At 43.4% G+C, this 13,121-nt stretch overlaps 1 protein-coding gene across 1 annotated transcript; it reads left to right on the top strand.

Annotated features, from left to right (window-relative positions):
- The first annotated feature begins 4,329 nt into the window (after positions 1-4,329).
- On the top strand, positions 4,330-12,131 carry LOC100058884 (5-hydroxytryptamine receptor 3E). Its single transcript, XM_005601844.3, has 9 exons — positions 4,330-4,427; positions 6,142-6,308; positions 6,849-6,893; positions 8,978-9,087; positions 9,258-9,427; positions 10,369-10,529; positions 10,883-11,087; positions 11,263-11,478; positions 11,591-12,131. The coding sequence occupies exons 1-9, from the start codon at positions 4,361-4,363 to the stop codon at positions 11,818-11,820; spliced, it is 1,371 nt and encodes a 456-aa protein (XP_005601901.2). The 5' UTR covers positions 4,330-4,360; the 3' UTR covers positions 11,821-12,131.
- Positions 12,132-13,121: the final 990 nt, after the last annotated feature.

The following is a 13,121-nucleotide window of genomic DNA, read 5'->3' on the forward strand; positions in this document are numbered from 1 at the left end:
CTGAGCTAACATCTGTGCCCATCTTCCTCTATTTTATATGTGGGATGCCTGCCACAGCATGGCTTGATAAGCCGTGTGTGGGTCCGCGCTTGGAATCTAAACCAGCAAACCCCAACCACCAAAGCGGAGTGCACAAACTTAACTGCTACACTGCTTGGTTGGCCCCATGGTTATCTTGCTTTTGTGTGTGCTTAGACAAAAGTACAAAGCAGCCTTGTTTTGTCTCATTCTGTCATGGTCTCAGGATAATCATGACTGAGGTTGGTATTGTGTAAAATTGTATACATCCAACAGGAGAACAAAACGACCTGCAAGTGTCAGATCAGTTCTGGACATCAGGGCATTATTTCCTTTTCAAAATGTAGCTTTCTAAAGGTCAAAATCAATACACAACTGGGCAGAATCAAACATGGACGACATACACTAGGAGAGAAGATTTCAAAACATTCAGAAGAAAGATATGCCTTCCATCAGCATGTGCAGGTCCTGTGAGTCCTCTAAATTCTCTTGTCTCCATGGTGATATCTCTTGTCTCTTGGTCGCTGGGTGCTCTGCTGGCACCTGCTGCTTCAAGTCTGCCTCTGGTGAATTCTTGGTCTGACTCTTGGCTCTGACAGAGTTTTCCGTCATTGCATTGGTCCCACCACAGCAATTGCTGCTGCTGCAGACCCCTCAGAGCCTCGCCCACGGCCTCCTTCCAGCCTTAATAGTCCATCTCACAGGCTTCACTGTAGAGTTGCTTCATCCATCACTGGCTCCACAGTAGCTGTGTAAGCTCCCAGTGCAGCCTCCATCCACCTTCCATGCAGGGCACGGAGGAATTCCTGGTGCCCTTCCACATCTTATGGGGACCGAGGAAGGTGCTAGGAGCGCTAAATCAGGCTCTCTCTCTGCCTAACCATTCTGTACTCCAACAGCTTCCACATGACTGTTTGTGGCCACAAGCAATGGCAGTTCTTTCCAGAATCCCAAATGAGTGGTGGGGCACAAGCCCGCCTCTGCTTTTGGCTTTTCTCTCAACCTATCTAGCCCCTCCCAACACACACACACACACACACACACACACACACAGTCTCAGATTTAAGCACAGAGAGCCCAATTGTGTGTGTGTGTGTGTGTTGGGAGGGAGCGTCTCTCTCTCTATTTCTTCTTCTCTCCTTTGTCCCGTATTCCATCAGGCCAAAAAAAGAAGAATTTAGTCTCCTTCTACTGCAGTAGAGATTTTCCATGAGTCATTCTTCTGAGGGTAGCACTTGCCCTCCCCACAGCAGACAGGGTTACAGAGGAAACAGACTTACGGGGCTGCACAGAGATAGATATATGTGTGTTGGGAGGAACAGTGAGGACTGAAAATTTCATAAGTTTAAGGTTTACACATTCCTCCATCACACATGATAATGGTCTTAAAATATTTGAAAGGTGTGATGCAGAAGACAGAATTAACTTATTCTTTATTCTCTACTGGGCAAAGATTACACCAGTGGTGTAAGTTACAAGAAGCCAAATTTGGATTTTAAAAAAATTTTCAAGTAACCAGAGTTTTTGTTCAAAGACAAAATAGGATAATCTAAGAAGCAATGGAATGGTGTCACTGGAAGTATTAATATTAAACCATAAGGTTGGATGACCATTGATCAAAGATACTTCGGGATAAAACTACATTGGCTGAAAGATTGTAATAGATGACCTCAAAATTACCTAAAAATACAGATTCTTATCTTTGTGGGGTTTTTTTTTCAGAATGAGAATTTTATCATACATCTTCTGACGTTATTAGCAACCAGACTGCAGACTGATATGTCTCTGAGCTGGCCATCTGTGATGAGAAAATAGCCATTTTGAGTTGTTGCCCAGGCATTTGACAGTATGACAACCCTGCTCACACCGAGTCTGGATATTTAGATAAGGACCCGAGCTTAGGATCCTGGCCACAGGTTCCCGCCTTGCTTTTCCCCAGAGCACCTTTTAAAATGACCACTCAGAGTTGAGCCCATGAAAAATTAGTGATGGCCACCCCAACTGCTTTATAAGTAATAGGTACTTGCTACCCGGCTCTCTATCTCCCACTTGCTCGTGACCTGGGAGGGAGGACTGCTCTTCCCCCAGCTCACTGCACCCTCATTCTGTGATCTGTAAGTAATAAACCTCGTGATTCACTTCCTTTGTGTGAGGGTATTAAAACTGCACCTTCAATCAAATTGGCCCCAGGGATTTTCACTTCCCCCAAAGTGGGAGCTTGGATGCCAAAGGAAGCTACCTGCTGGCCCTGTGTGGGTGGCTTGTGCCTCTTCATTCAGCAGGTCATAATCTACATATTCTCAACACAGCAGCTCTGGGTTTCCCAACGCACCATCCACTACTCCCCCAATCTCAGAATCTAAAATACAGCCAAAGACTTGGAGCAAGAGGTGGTGAGGAAAAGTCATATGCAAGGAATTGAAACACCAAGTCTGTATCACATATTGGTGTGGAGTTTGAATTTACACCAATCATATGATTTGGGACTTTTAAAAATTGATGTACACCAAAAAATTGCCTAGACTTGGTAAAACCCCAAAAGTCATGGCAGAGGCAAATGAAAATTTTCTCTGTAGGGAAATTTCACAACCCAAGGCACATGAAACTCCCACTGAAATAATTTCCTAATGAAGATGAGTTTACAACCAAGAATTACAGATCACATGGGGAAACAAACCACAATGAGACAAAGTTAGCAAAAATAGCATACCAAGACCTACATGTAATAAAACAATCTGAAACAAATGGTGAAATAAACATGTTCTGTCCAAAGAAAATTCACAGAACTTTACTTAATACAAATATTTTGTTGACCAAGAAACAAATTGTTTACGAATAGGGAGACTCCCAACCAAAAGTGGTTAAGAAGCTCAGCTCTCAGTAGTTACAGTTCACTTTATAAGTATGAATGAGTAAGTACATTGTTTTCTAGTGTGACTGGTTACTAGAAACTTAAATTCTTTTTCATTGCTTAAGCTTATGTGTTTGTAGCTGATCAGCTAGGAAGCTGTAAGTTTACACACTTGTTTAAGGTCAGAGTCAGCATTCTGGAGAGATTAAGACAGTTTTAAATTTTGGATATGTGACTATGACTGTTTGGTTTAGGAGTATTCAAACTGCGACCTCTGTTTGGGTTTTTCTCCAAATAGTAAAAGATCAAAGAAGGACTGAAAACCAAAATGAAAGAACAGAGCAGGGCAAAGAAAGAAAGAAAGAAAGAAAGAACCAAGGCATGTTTAAAAGACCCAAATAGAACTTCTAGAAATGAAAAATATAATCATTGGAATTAAAAACTAAATAGACAGATTAGATGGTAATTTAAACACAGTTGAGAAGACAATTTGTTACCCAGAAGCTAGATCTGAGGAAATTACTAGGGACACAGTTAAAGAGATGGAAAATAGGAAAGAGAGGTATGGTAGGCAGAATAATGACCCCCGAAGGAGTCCACATCCTAATCTTGGAACCTGTGAATATGCTAGGTTGTATGAAAAGGGAGAAAATAAGCTTTCAGATAGAATTAAGGTTGCTAATCAGCTGACCTTGAGATGAGATTATCCTGGATCATCCAGGCAAGCCCAATGTAATCATAAGCGTTCTCATAAGGGGAGAAAGAAGAGGGAGAAAGGAGAGCATGAAAATGAGAGAGATGGCAGTGTGAAAAAGACTTGGCCCAAGGTAGCTGCCTTCAAAGACACGGAAATGGAACCATGAACCAAGGAATGCAGGCAGCCTCTAAAACCTAGAAAACACAAGGAAATAGATTTGCTCTTAGAGCCTCCAGAAGGAACACAGCCCTGCCAAAACATTGATTTTATCCCAGTGAGACTCATTTCAGACTTCTGGCCTACAGAACTGTAAAATAATAAATTTGTGGGGTTTTTACGACTAAATGTATGATTTGTTACAACAGCAATAGGAAACTAATAGAAGAGGTTAAGAGGCATATAAGATAGAAGGCAATGACCCAACATGTGTCTAATAAGAGGAAGAATAGAGGAAATACAGTATTTTTTTAAAGGGCTGAGAATTTTCCAGAATTGAAGAGATGAATCTTCAGATCCAGATATCACATCAAGGTCCGAATATGATAAATATTGACTAATCCACAGCCATACACATTGTAGTGAGATATCTAAGAAAGAAAGTCTTAAAAGCAATCTGAACCTCAAGCACGGGCAAGAACAAGACAACCAGATCACTTTTTCCAGGAAGGTTACAAATGTCAGTGGTCAACCAATGCGATTGCTATTCAAAGTTAGACTAGGTGTGGCCTGTGCTCTTTTAATCTGGGCATTCTTGAGTGATGGTACATGCTCAGAGAAGAATTTAGACAAAGAAGATGGGAGGAAGCTGGTGCCACAGGGAGAGATTGTCCCTCTACCTTGTTCTTGGTCTTCTACTTCCAGGTAAGAGAGAGGCAACAATAGGGAGAGAAGCAAGACCCTCTCTGGTAGAACACTTAGGAACTCCTTTCAAATTTCCAACTCCTAGAGCTTATCTAAGATGGGCATAGGTATTGCATAACCATGTTACCATAACGCCCAAAGAGACTTTCCATCTCTTAAAGACAGAATATCCCCTTCTAGCAACGCGCGACACAAGAACCCTTCTATTTATCATCCCATGAGCCATCTCCAGTTGTCTTCTCTTCCATTTAGCCTCTATATCCATCCCTCTTTACAAACAGGTGTAATTCTTTCTCTCTGAAGCTATGAAACCCACCCCTTTGTAGCAAAGTGCCCACTTTTCACCATAACTTCCTCATCCACGTACTGGATCCAAGTGTTCTGGGTTAGGTCAGATGCCAGAGGGCAGCAGGTGGAGAGTGAAGATAGAGTGTGCTTCTCTTGCAGGGAGTTAACATGGTATAGTGGAAAGAACGGGATTTGGAGACAGACAGACCTCGGTTTGAATCTTGGTCCCTGACTTTGCTAGTTGTTTAACCTTGGTTTCTCTGAACTCCAATTTCCTCACCTGTAAAATAGGACCTACCATGCCGGTTGCGAGGATTCAATGAGAGAAAGTGAGTAGCACAGTGCCCAGCATTTGATAAGTGTCAATAAATGGCATCTCTTCTCCTTAGGTTGTCACATGATTTCTGGATAAGAGGGCACAGGAGAGGACTGAACCAGAGGTGGCTTTTGAGGCCACTACAGGGAAGAGGCACAAATTGTATACCTGGTCTAGTCAGCAGACAACATTATAAATGGTCCTTTAGTTATTCACAGACAGTAATTGACAAATGAATAGTCATTGCTCAAGGAATGATTCAAGGATTTGCCTGGAGAGCATTGTGACTTTGGGAATGGATAGGGCTTGGTGTCCTTGGTCATCAACCATCTCTTTCATTCCAGGTTGTTGCTCTTCTAACAAATTTCCACCAGCAGAAAATTGGAATCATTATTAGTCATAAAAAGGGAGAAGACAACATCTCAAAAGCCTCAAACTAGAAAGCTGATACAGGGTTGAGCAGCAAAATAGGAGAAGGAAAGTTGGGACAGTGAAGGTGAAATAAGAGTGTTCTCCTTGGGGCCCCTGAGAATGTAATCCTATCTGATGGCTGTTGCTGTCCAGGGCTCAGTTTGCATATACATTTGGGCATGCTTTGCATAGAGACAGAAACATTAGAAAGGAGGCCAGAGCTCTAATTCAGCCTACTACATTAGCTTCCATCATTTGCCTTCCAGCCCAACACATCCTCCCTGACCTTGGTGGGAAGTGCTCAGCAGCTGGGCCCCTCTTGGTAATCCTCCTCCCCCATCCTCTATCTCATCATTGGAGCTGTATAGCACAGCAGCATCAAACAAACCTAGGTTCAGATCAAGTAGTTCCTGCCTCTTATTATCTATTTGACCTTGGGAATTTATTTCCTCTTATTGTTCTTCAGTTAATTCATTGATCACCTGGGATAAACATAGTTTCTACCCGACAGGGGCTTGGGAGGATTAAATGAGGTAAACCATTTAAAGACTTAGACTATTCCTGGCACATAGTCAATGCTCAATAAAGCCAGCTATCATTATTATCACAGGCTACCCCTAAGCTCCTGCCCTGGGCTTCTCTCATACAGGGAACACAAGAGTTCTCTCTCTCTTCTCACTCATTCTATGTCTACTACAGGATGGGGCAGTACTTTCACCATCAAATGCACAAAGTTTGGCCAGCATGGGGTGTATCCCACTCTTCTAGATTCAGTGTTTGACAGGAAGGCCTTCCGTCCGACTGCCAACTTCAGCATCCCCATCCTAATCAACATCTCCTTCACTTTGTCTGCCATCCTAGGTGTGGTGAGTGATGACCCTTCTAGCCCTCCTTAGTATTCTTAATTTTTTCCCAACCCCTGGCAAGGCAATCTCCAAAGCCCTTGACCACATTGCACCTTCCTCCATCGTTGCTATATGGCCTGGGGATCTCAAAGATGCTCTGTCCAGTTCAGCAGGATGAGGTATAACAGTACATGGAAGAGAATTTCTTTTCTTCTCACCCAGTGATTCTCTATCCTGGCTACATACTAGTGTCCAGGCTCCACTCCCAGAGGTTCTGATTGGACGGAACCCAGGCATTGGTATTTTTAAGCTCCTCAAGCAATGCTAAGATACAGGCAGGATTGAGAAGCTCTACTCTAATCCAGTTCTGCTGTGAACTCTCCTGCCCATGGCCCAACACATCAGTTTTAATCAAGATTTTGTCCTTAATCTATCATGTTGGGCTTGATCACAGCACCACTTCTATATACCTTGGGAGTTGGTAAACAAAAATGAGGAGTGGGGCGGGATGGACAGACTTCTTACCAGCAACATGTTGGTAACAGGAAATTCTTTTGGCAGAATGAACAGCTGCAGCTCCTGTCATCATTCCTGTGGCTGGAAATGGTATGGCCAACAATGCTTATTCTCTCCCTTCATTTACAGTCAGAAAGGATTTTAAACTAAGATATAATAATTATGACCCTTTATGTACCTAACAACATAGCTTTGAGACAAGAGGGAGAAATTTAAAAATCCACAATCATGGTGAGAGGCTTCAATGTACTGCTTTCAAAAATCAAGTAGAAAAAGAGTAAACATATAGTGATTTTTAACAGCACAATTATGAAACTTGGTTTAATAAACATATCAGACTTCGTACCAATGAACATGCATAATCTTTTCTGACACAAATGGAATAGTCCCCCATACTGATGATATTTTTGGCCACAAAGAATATCTCAATCAAAATCAAGAAAGCAAAAGTTATCTAGACCACAATCTCTGACTACAATACATGAAAATAGAAACTAACCTCAAAAGCATAGAACTGCCTCCCGCCTCCGAAAACCTTATTTCTTGGTGATTTAAAATTAAATTTCCAAATGCTTTAGGCTAAAGAGAAAATAAAACAATTAAATAGAAATCAGAAATGAAGAGCACTACAAATGAAAATCTATGGAATGTAGTCAAAGTATAACTGTAGAAAATTTACATCATAAGTGCATTAATTAGAAAAGAAAAGGGAAGCGCCAGCCCGATGGCGCAGCGGTTAAGTGCACACGTTCACTTTGGCGGCCCGGGATGCGCCAGTTCGGATCTCCGTGCGGACATGGCAGCGCTTAGCAGGCCACGCTGTGCTAGGCGTCCCACATATAAAGTGGAGGAAGACTGGCACGGATATTAGCTCAGGGCCAGTCTTCATCAGCAAAAAGAGGAGGATTGGCAGCAGATGTTAGCTCAGGGCTAATCTTCCTCAAAAAACAAATTTTTTTAAATTAATAAAAAAAAAAAGAAAACAAAAGGTAAAAAATGAAAGTAAACGAATTAAGTTTCTAACCTGAAATCTTGGTTAAAAGAAACGAGAGAGGAAGGGAAGAATCATAATGATCAACCTTGCTCTCAAAGTGTGGTTCCCAGATGGGCAGCACTGGCTGATTGCACCACGTGGAAACTTAGAAATGCACGCAATCTTGGGCCCCACCTAGTGTGACCAACCACCCCAGCACACTCAAGACTGAGGAGTTCTCAGGACTTGGCACTTTCAGTGCTAGAATCAAGAAAGGACCCGGACCAGTCAGGATGAGTTAGTCACCCTACCTACTGACTCAGAATGTGCCTTCCAACACGATCCGCAGGCGTTTTATACACACAGTGAGGTTTGAGAAGTGCTAATCTAGTACAAACCTTTATTTAACGTGCATAGAGCCCTCTGTTCTGGCTGTGGTTCACAAACTGCAGCTGCAGATGTTAAAAGTGTCCTGAGACTAGACAAGCCCACCCAGAATCGGACAAGCCTTGAAAACAGTTTCCAGAGAAGGTTGCCTGTCTTAGAAAGGTCATCACAGAGAGGAGAGAGGATGATGCCTGGCACCTGCCAATGAGAGGACGACCACTGACTAAGCCTCTTGACTTCAAAGAATCCAGGGGCTTGTCCAAGGTCTCCTTGCAATAGACACTGGTGAGAGGGGTCTGGAAAACAGTTGAAACCTTGCTAGATATTAATACATAATAATCTATGAAAAACATTGCCATTTAGAAAATCCTTTTATATGCATTATTTCATTTGGTACTCACTACTACCCTTATTTCACACTGAGGAGATTCTAGCTCAGACAGGCTGAGTCACTAATCTTTCAAATCTGAATCTCATTTCTACTGCAGAAAGGAGAGGATTTCCCCCATCACCAGTAATTTCTCACAAAAGTGAGGAAGCAGAGGGATCAAAGTTTATGAAGAAATAGACAAAGAGAACTTCAATTATATCCGTACTTTTTATTTCTTGAAACAAAGCCAAAGTAAATTTATCAAAATATTGACTCCGCAACATTGAGCAGTAGATACACAGATGTTTATTATATTATGTGCTACCTTATTTTCTATGTGCTAAAAATATTTCTTAACTTTTTTTTTTTAAGAAAACTCAAAGGGCAGGAGAAAATAACCCCAATTCCTATCAGGCTCTCACTTCTCCTCCACGTGGGCTCTAGGTCTGGGACAACCCATTTATCCGATGGAACCCAGAGGAGTGTGCAAACATCACGAAGATCAGTGTGGGAACCGAGAACCTCTGGCTCCCGAACATTTTCATCACTGAGTTGTGCGTATCAGGGGCTGGGGAAAACCGGAGGGAAGCCCCGTCTCCTGGTATCAGTAGAGTTCACAATCTACAATTGGGGCCACTATAAGTGGTCTTAGATGGCTGAGACATGACCAGAGAGGTAAGAAGGAAAAACCTAGCACCTGCCTCCCACCTCATCTCTCTTACAGCATGGATGTGGACAAGACCCCAAAAGGCCTCAAAGCATACATAAGTAATGAAGGTCGCATCACTTATAAGAAACCCATGAAGGTTGTCAGTATCTGTAACCTGGATGTATTTTACTTCCCCTTTGACCAGCAGAACTGCACGCTCACCTTCAGCTCATTACTCCACACAGGTAAGTTGCAGTGGAGTCTCAGGGAGGAAAGTGAATGGCAGCAACCAATAAAGCAACAGAAAATAGCATCTAAAGAAACTATGAGTAAATGGTGACCAAGGTGTAGAGATAGAGCAAAGACTATGGCTCTGTGGGTGCTTACATATTTTCTATAAAGGTAGAACCCAAGGCTATCTTATTCATTACCATCCCCATCTCCTAGCAAAGTTCCCGGCATATGGCAGGCACTCAAAAATATTTGTGTGTCGGAGAGGTTGTGGAGAAAAAGGAACCCTCATACACTGCTGGTGGGAATGCAAACTTGTGCAGGCACTATGGAAAACAGTATGGAGATTCCTCAAAAAATTAAAAATAGAACTACCATACAACCCAGCTATCCCACTACTGGGTATCTATCCAAAGAGCGTGAAGTCAGCAATTCCAAAAGTCCTATGCACCCCAATGTTTATTGCAGCCTTATTTACAATAGCCAAGACATGGAAGCAACCTCAGTGCCCATCAACAGATGATTGGATAAAGAAGATGTGGTATATATATACAATGGAATACTACTCAGCCGTAAAGCAGAACAAAATTGTCCCATTTGCAACAACATGGATGGACCTTGAGGGAATTATGTTAAGTGAAATAAGCCAGTTAGAGAAGGACAATCTCTGTATGACTCCGCTCATATGAGGAATTTAAAAATGTAGATAAAGAGAACAGATTAGTGGCTACCAGGGGAAAGATGGGGTGGGGGGTTTGCACAAAGGGTGAAGGAGTGCACCTACATCACGAATGACAAACAATAATGTACAACTGACGTTTCACAAGATTGTAACCTATCATTAACTCAATAAAAATTAAAAAAAATATTTGTGGAAGAAAGGATGGAAAAAGAGAGTGCGGTTGAGTCAACAGGAAACTGTATCCTTGGAAAATGATTTGGATCTCTCTTTCAGTGGATTACATGTTGCTGGGCATGGAGAAAGAAGTGTGGGAAATGGCACAAACATCCCGGGACATTGTACAGACCCGTGGAGAATGGGAGCTCCTGGGCATCTACAAGGCCACCTCAAAGATGTCTGTGGGCACCAGCCAGTATGATCAGATCTTGTTCTATGTGAGTTGAAGGCCTTTGCTTTTTCCCTCCTTCCTTGCTTCTACGCTTACCTAGAATCTCCACTAAATGAGTATCTTCCAAGTTTCAGGGTTTCTCATTCTTGCCACTTCCACCTGAGGCCATACCCCTCTCTCTTGGCTGCCCAGCCACACACTCCTTCCTAAAGCTCATGGCTCTGTCCTAACTCTCCTTTGGCAGAGGGCACTATACCAAATTATGAAGATACATTCTGCACAGCCCCAGATCCCAGGATAATACCAGACTAATGAGAAACGCAAAGACGGAAACAGTCACTGCTATTCCTGGCAACCTTCAAATCCCATATCCACTTCCCTCTCTCTCCTCTCCACCAGGTGGCCATCAGGCGCAGGCCCAGCCTCTATGTCATAAACCTCCTGGTGCCCAGTGGCTTTCTGGTTGCCATTGATGCCCTCAGCTTCTACATACCAGCAGAAAACGAGAGTCGAGCCCCATTCAAGATGACCCTCCTGCTGGGCTACAATGTCTTCTTGCTCATGATGAATGACTTACTCCCCACCAGTGGCACCCCCCTCATCAGTATGGCCCCTCCAGCCTTTGGCAAGAAAAGGGTGGGAAGGAATGACTAAACTAGCTCAGGGAAGGGAAATATACTGGGAAAAGGAGGCTCTGTGTCTGCCAGGGTGGGACTGGAAGAGAGGGAGAAGTCCTGGATGATGCCTCTGGCCCTCACTCAGGCCTACCTTCCATCCAGGTGTCTACTTTGCCCTGTGTCTGTCCCTGATGGTGGTCAGCCTGCTGGAGACCATCTTCATCACCCACCTGCTGCACCTGGCCACCACCCAGCCCCCACCCATGCCTTGGTGGCTTCATTCCCTGCTTCTACACTGCACCAGCCTGAGGAAATGGTGCCCCACTGCACCCCAGAAGGGAAACAAGGACGTGGGCCTCACCCTTGCCCACCTGTCTGGTAAGGGAACTCAGCACTACCCACACTTTCTCTTCTAACACCTCCTCTTCCCTGTCCCCTCCCTCCCCAGGTGAACTTCGCAGCCCATATCTGAGTCTCTGTCCCTCCACAGCTGTGAAGGAGCCGGTGGAGTTGGCGGGGAAGGTGCCAGGTCCCAGAAAGGCAGAGTTAAATGAGTTCCCTGGGTCAACAAGGGCCCGGCAGGAAGACGGGGCTCAGAAGCAGCACTTGGTCAGCCTGTGGGTGCAGTTCAGCCACACGATGGACGCCCTGCTCTTCCGCCTCTACCTGCTCTTCCTGGCCATCTCTGTTGTCACGGTCGTCATCCTCTGGAACACCTAGCCATGATGTCTATCCTCTCCTGCACACTCCACCCCGGAGCTGCTTCCGGTCTCCAGGGACCACCCCGGTCCTTGCCCCATGTTGAGTACCAACTGTCATGGCCCCAAAGGTTACCAAATTCCCTGCTGCATTTCACGTACCCCAGTCCAGCCCCCTGATTAGTCTCAATCCCATACTAGACATTTTCCCCTTGTTCCTGCACTCTGTTGGCTTCCCTCAGCCCTCTCACGTGGTTCTAGGTCCGCCTTATGTCTTCTGCAAGCAGTCCCACCTCCTCTGCCTGCTAACTTGTCCTAATAAATCATTCTGCAGAGATCCCTGGCTCTTTGTCATGTTGTGGGGGAAGAAACTTAAATATCCAGGACTTCAACTTCAGAATATCACCTGTGCACTCCTCTGCCTGTGACGTCATAAGAGACGATGCTCTCAACTTTAAGTCCATCGTGACAACTATGCTATCTGAGAAATTTTAATTCTTTTAGGCATTTTATTATTTAATTTTTATTTATTTATTTATTTATTTGTGGAAGATTAGCCTTGAGCTAACATCTGCCACCAATCCTCCTCTTTTTGCTGAGGAAGACTGGCCCTGTGCTAACATCTGTGCCCATCTTCCTGTACTTTATATGTGAGATGGCTGCCACAGCATGGCTTGCCAAGTGGTGCCATGTCCGAACCTGGGATCCGAACCACTGAATCCTGGGCCACTGAAGCAGAATGTGCGAACTTAATTGCTGCACCACTGGGCAGGCCCTCTCTTAGGCGTTTTAAAAGACATATTTCTTACTTGCAGATCCTTTTATTCATCCTTTTTCATTATCTCATACTAAACTGCATGTTAATACTCTCCTAATTTATTTTGCTTCATTTTATTCTTTTTCTTATTTTCTAAGTTGAATTCTCAAAGTATTGTCTGTCTTTTTATAAGTTGTCCTCTGCCAACAGTTTTAGCTATATCCCATAGGTTTTAGAATGAGATGTTCTCTTCTTCTTTGCTCCCTGGACAACTTATAATTTCAGTTTTTATTTCCTCTTTGATCTGAAGGCCGTTGAGGAAAGTATTTCTTAATCCCCATGGTAAGGGGTTTTTGTCATTGCCAATCTTTTCATTGTTAATTTCCAGTTTCTTGGTTTGTCTTCAGAGAGCACTGTCTTTAAATTAAAAACGTTTTGGAATTTATAAAGCTTTCTTTCTGGCTGAACACATGATTGATTTTGTAACTATATAAGGACATAGAAAAGCATGTATTCTCTATATGTGGATCTATTAAATAGAACTTACTGACTGGATTATTCAAACC

Source organism: Equus caballus, chromosome 19 (assembly GCF_041296265.1).
Source record: "Equus caballus isolate H_3958 breed thoroughbred chromosome 19, TB-T2T, whole genome shotgun sequence".
NCBI lineage: Eukaryota > Metazoa > Chordata > Mammalia > Perissodactyla > Equidae > Equus > Equus caballus.

Excerpts from the sequence above, each read along its gene's own strand:
- LOC100058884 (XM_005601844.3), top strand. The coding sequence starts at position 4,361 with ATGGGAGGAAGCTGGTGCCACAGGGAGAGATTGTCCCTCTACCTTGTT. Across the intron at positions 6,894-8,977 it reads CATTCCTGTGGCTGGAAATG|GTCTGGGACAACCCATTTAT; the intron begins GTATGGCCAACA and ends CGTGGGCTCTAG. Across the intron at positions 11,088-11,262 it reads CAGTGGCACCCCCCTCATCA|GTGTCTACTTTGCCCTGTGT; the intron begins GTATGGCCCCTC and ends CCTTCCATCCAG.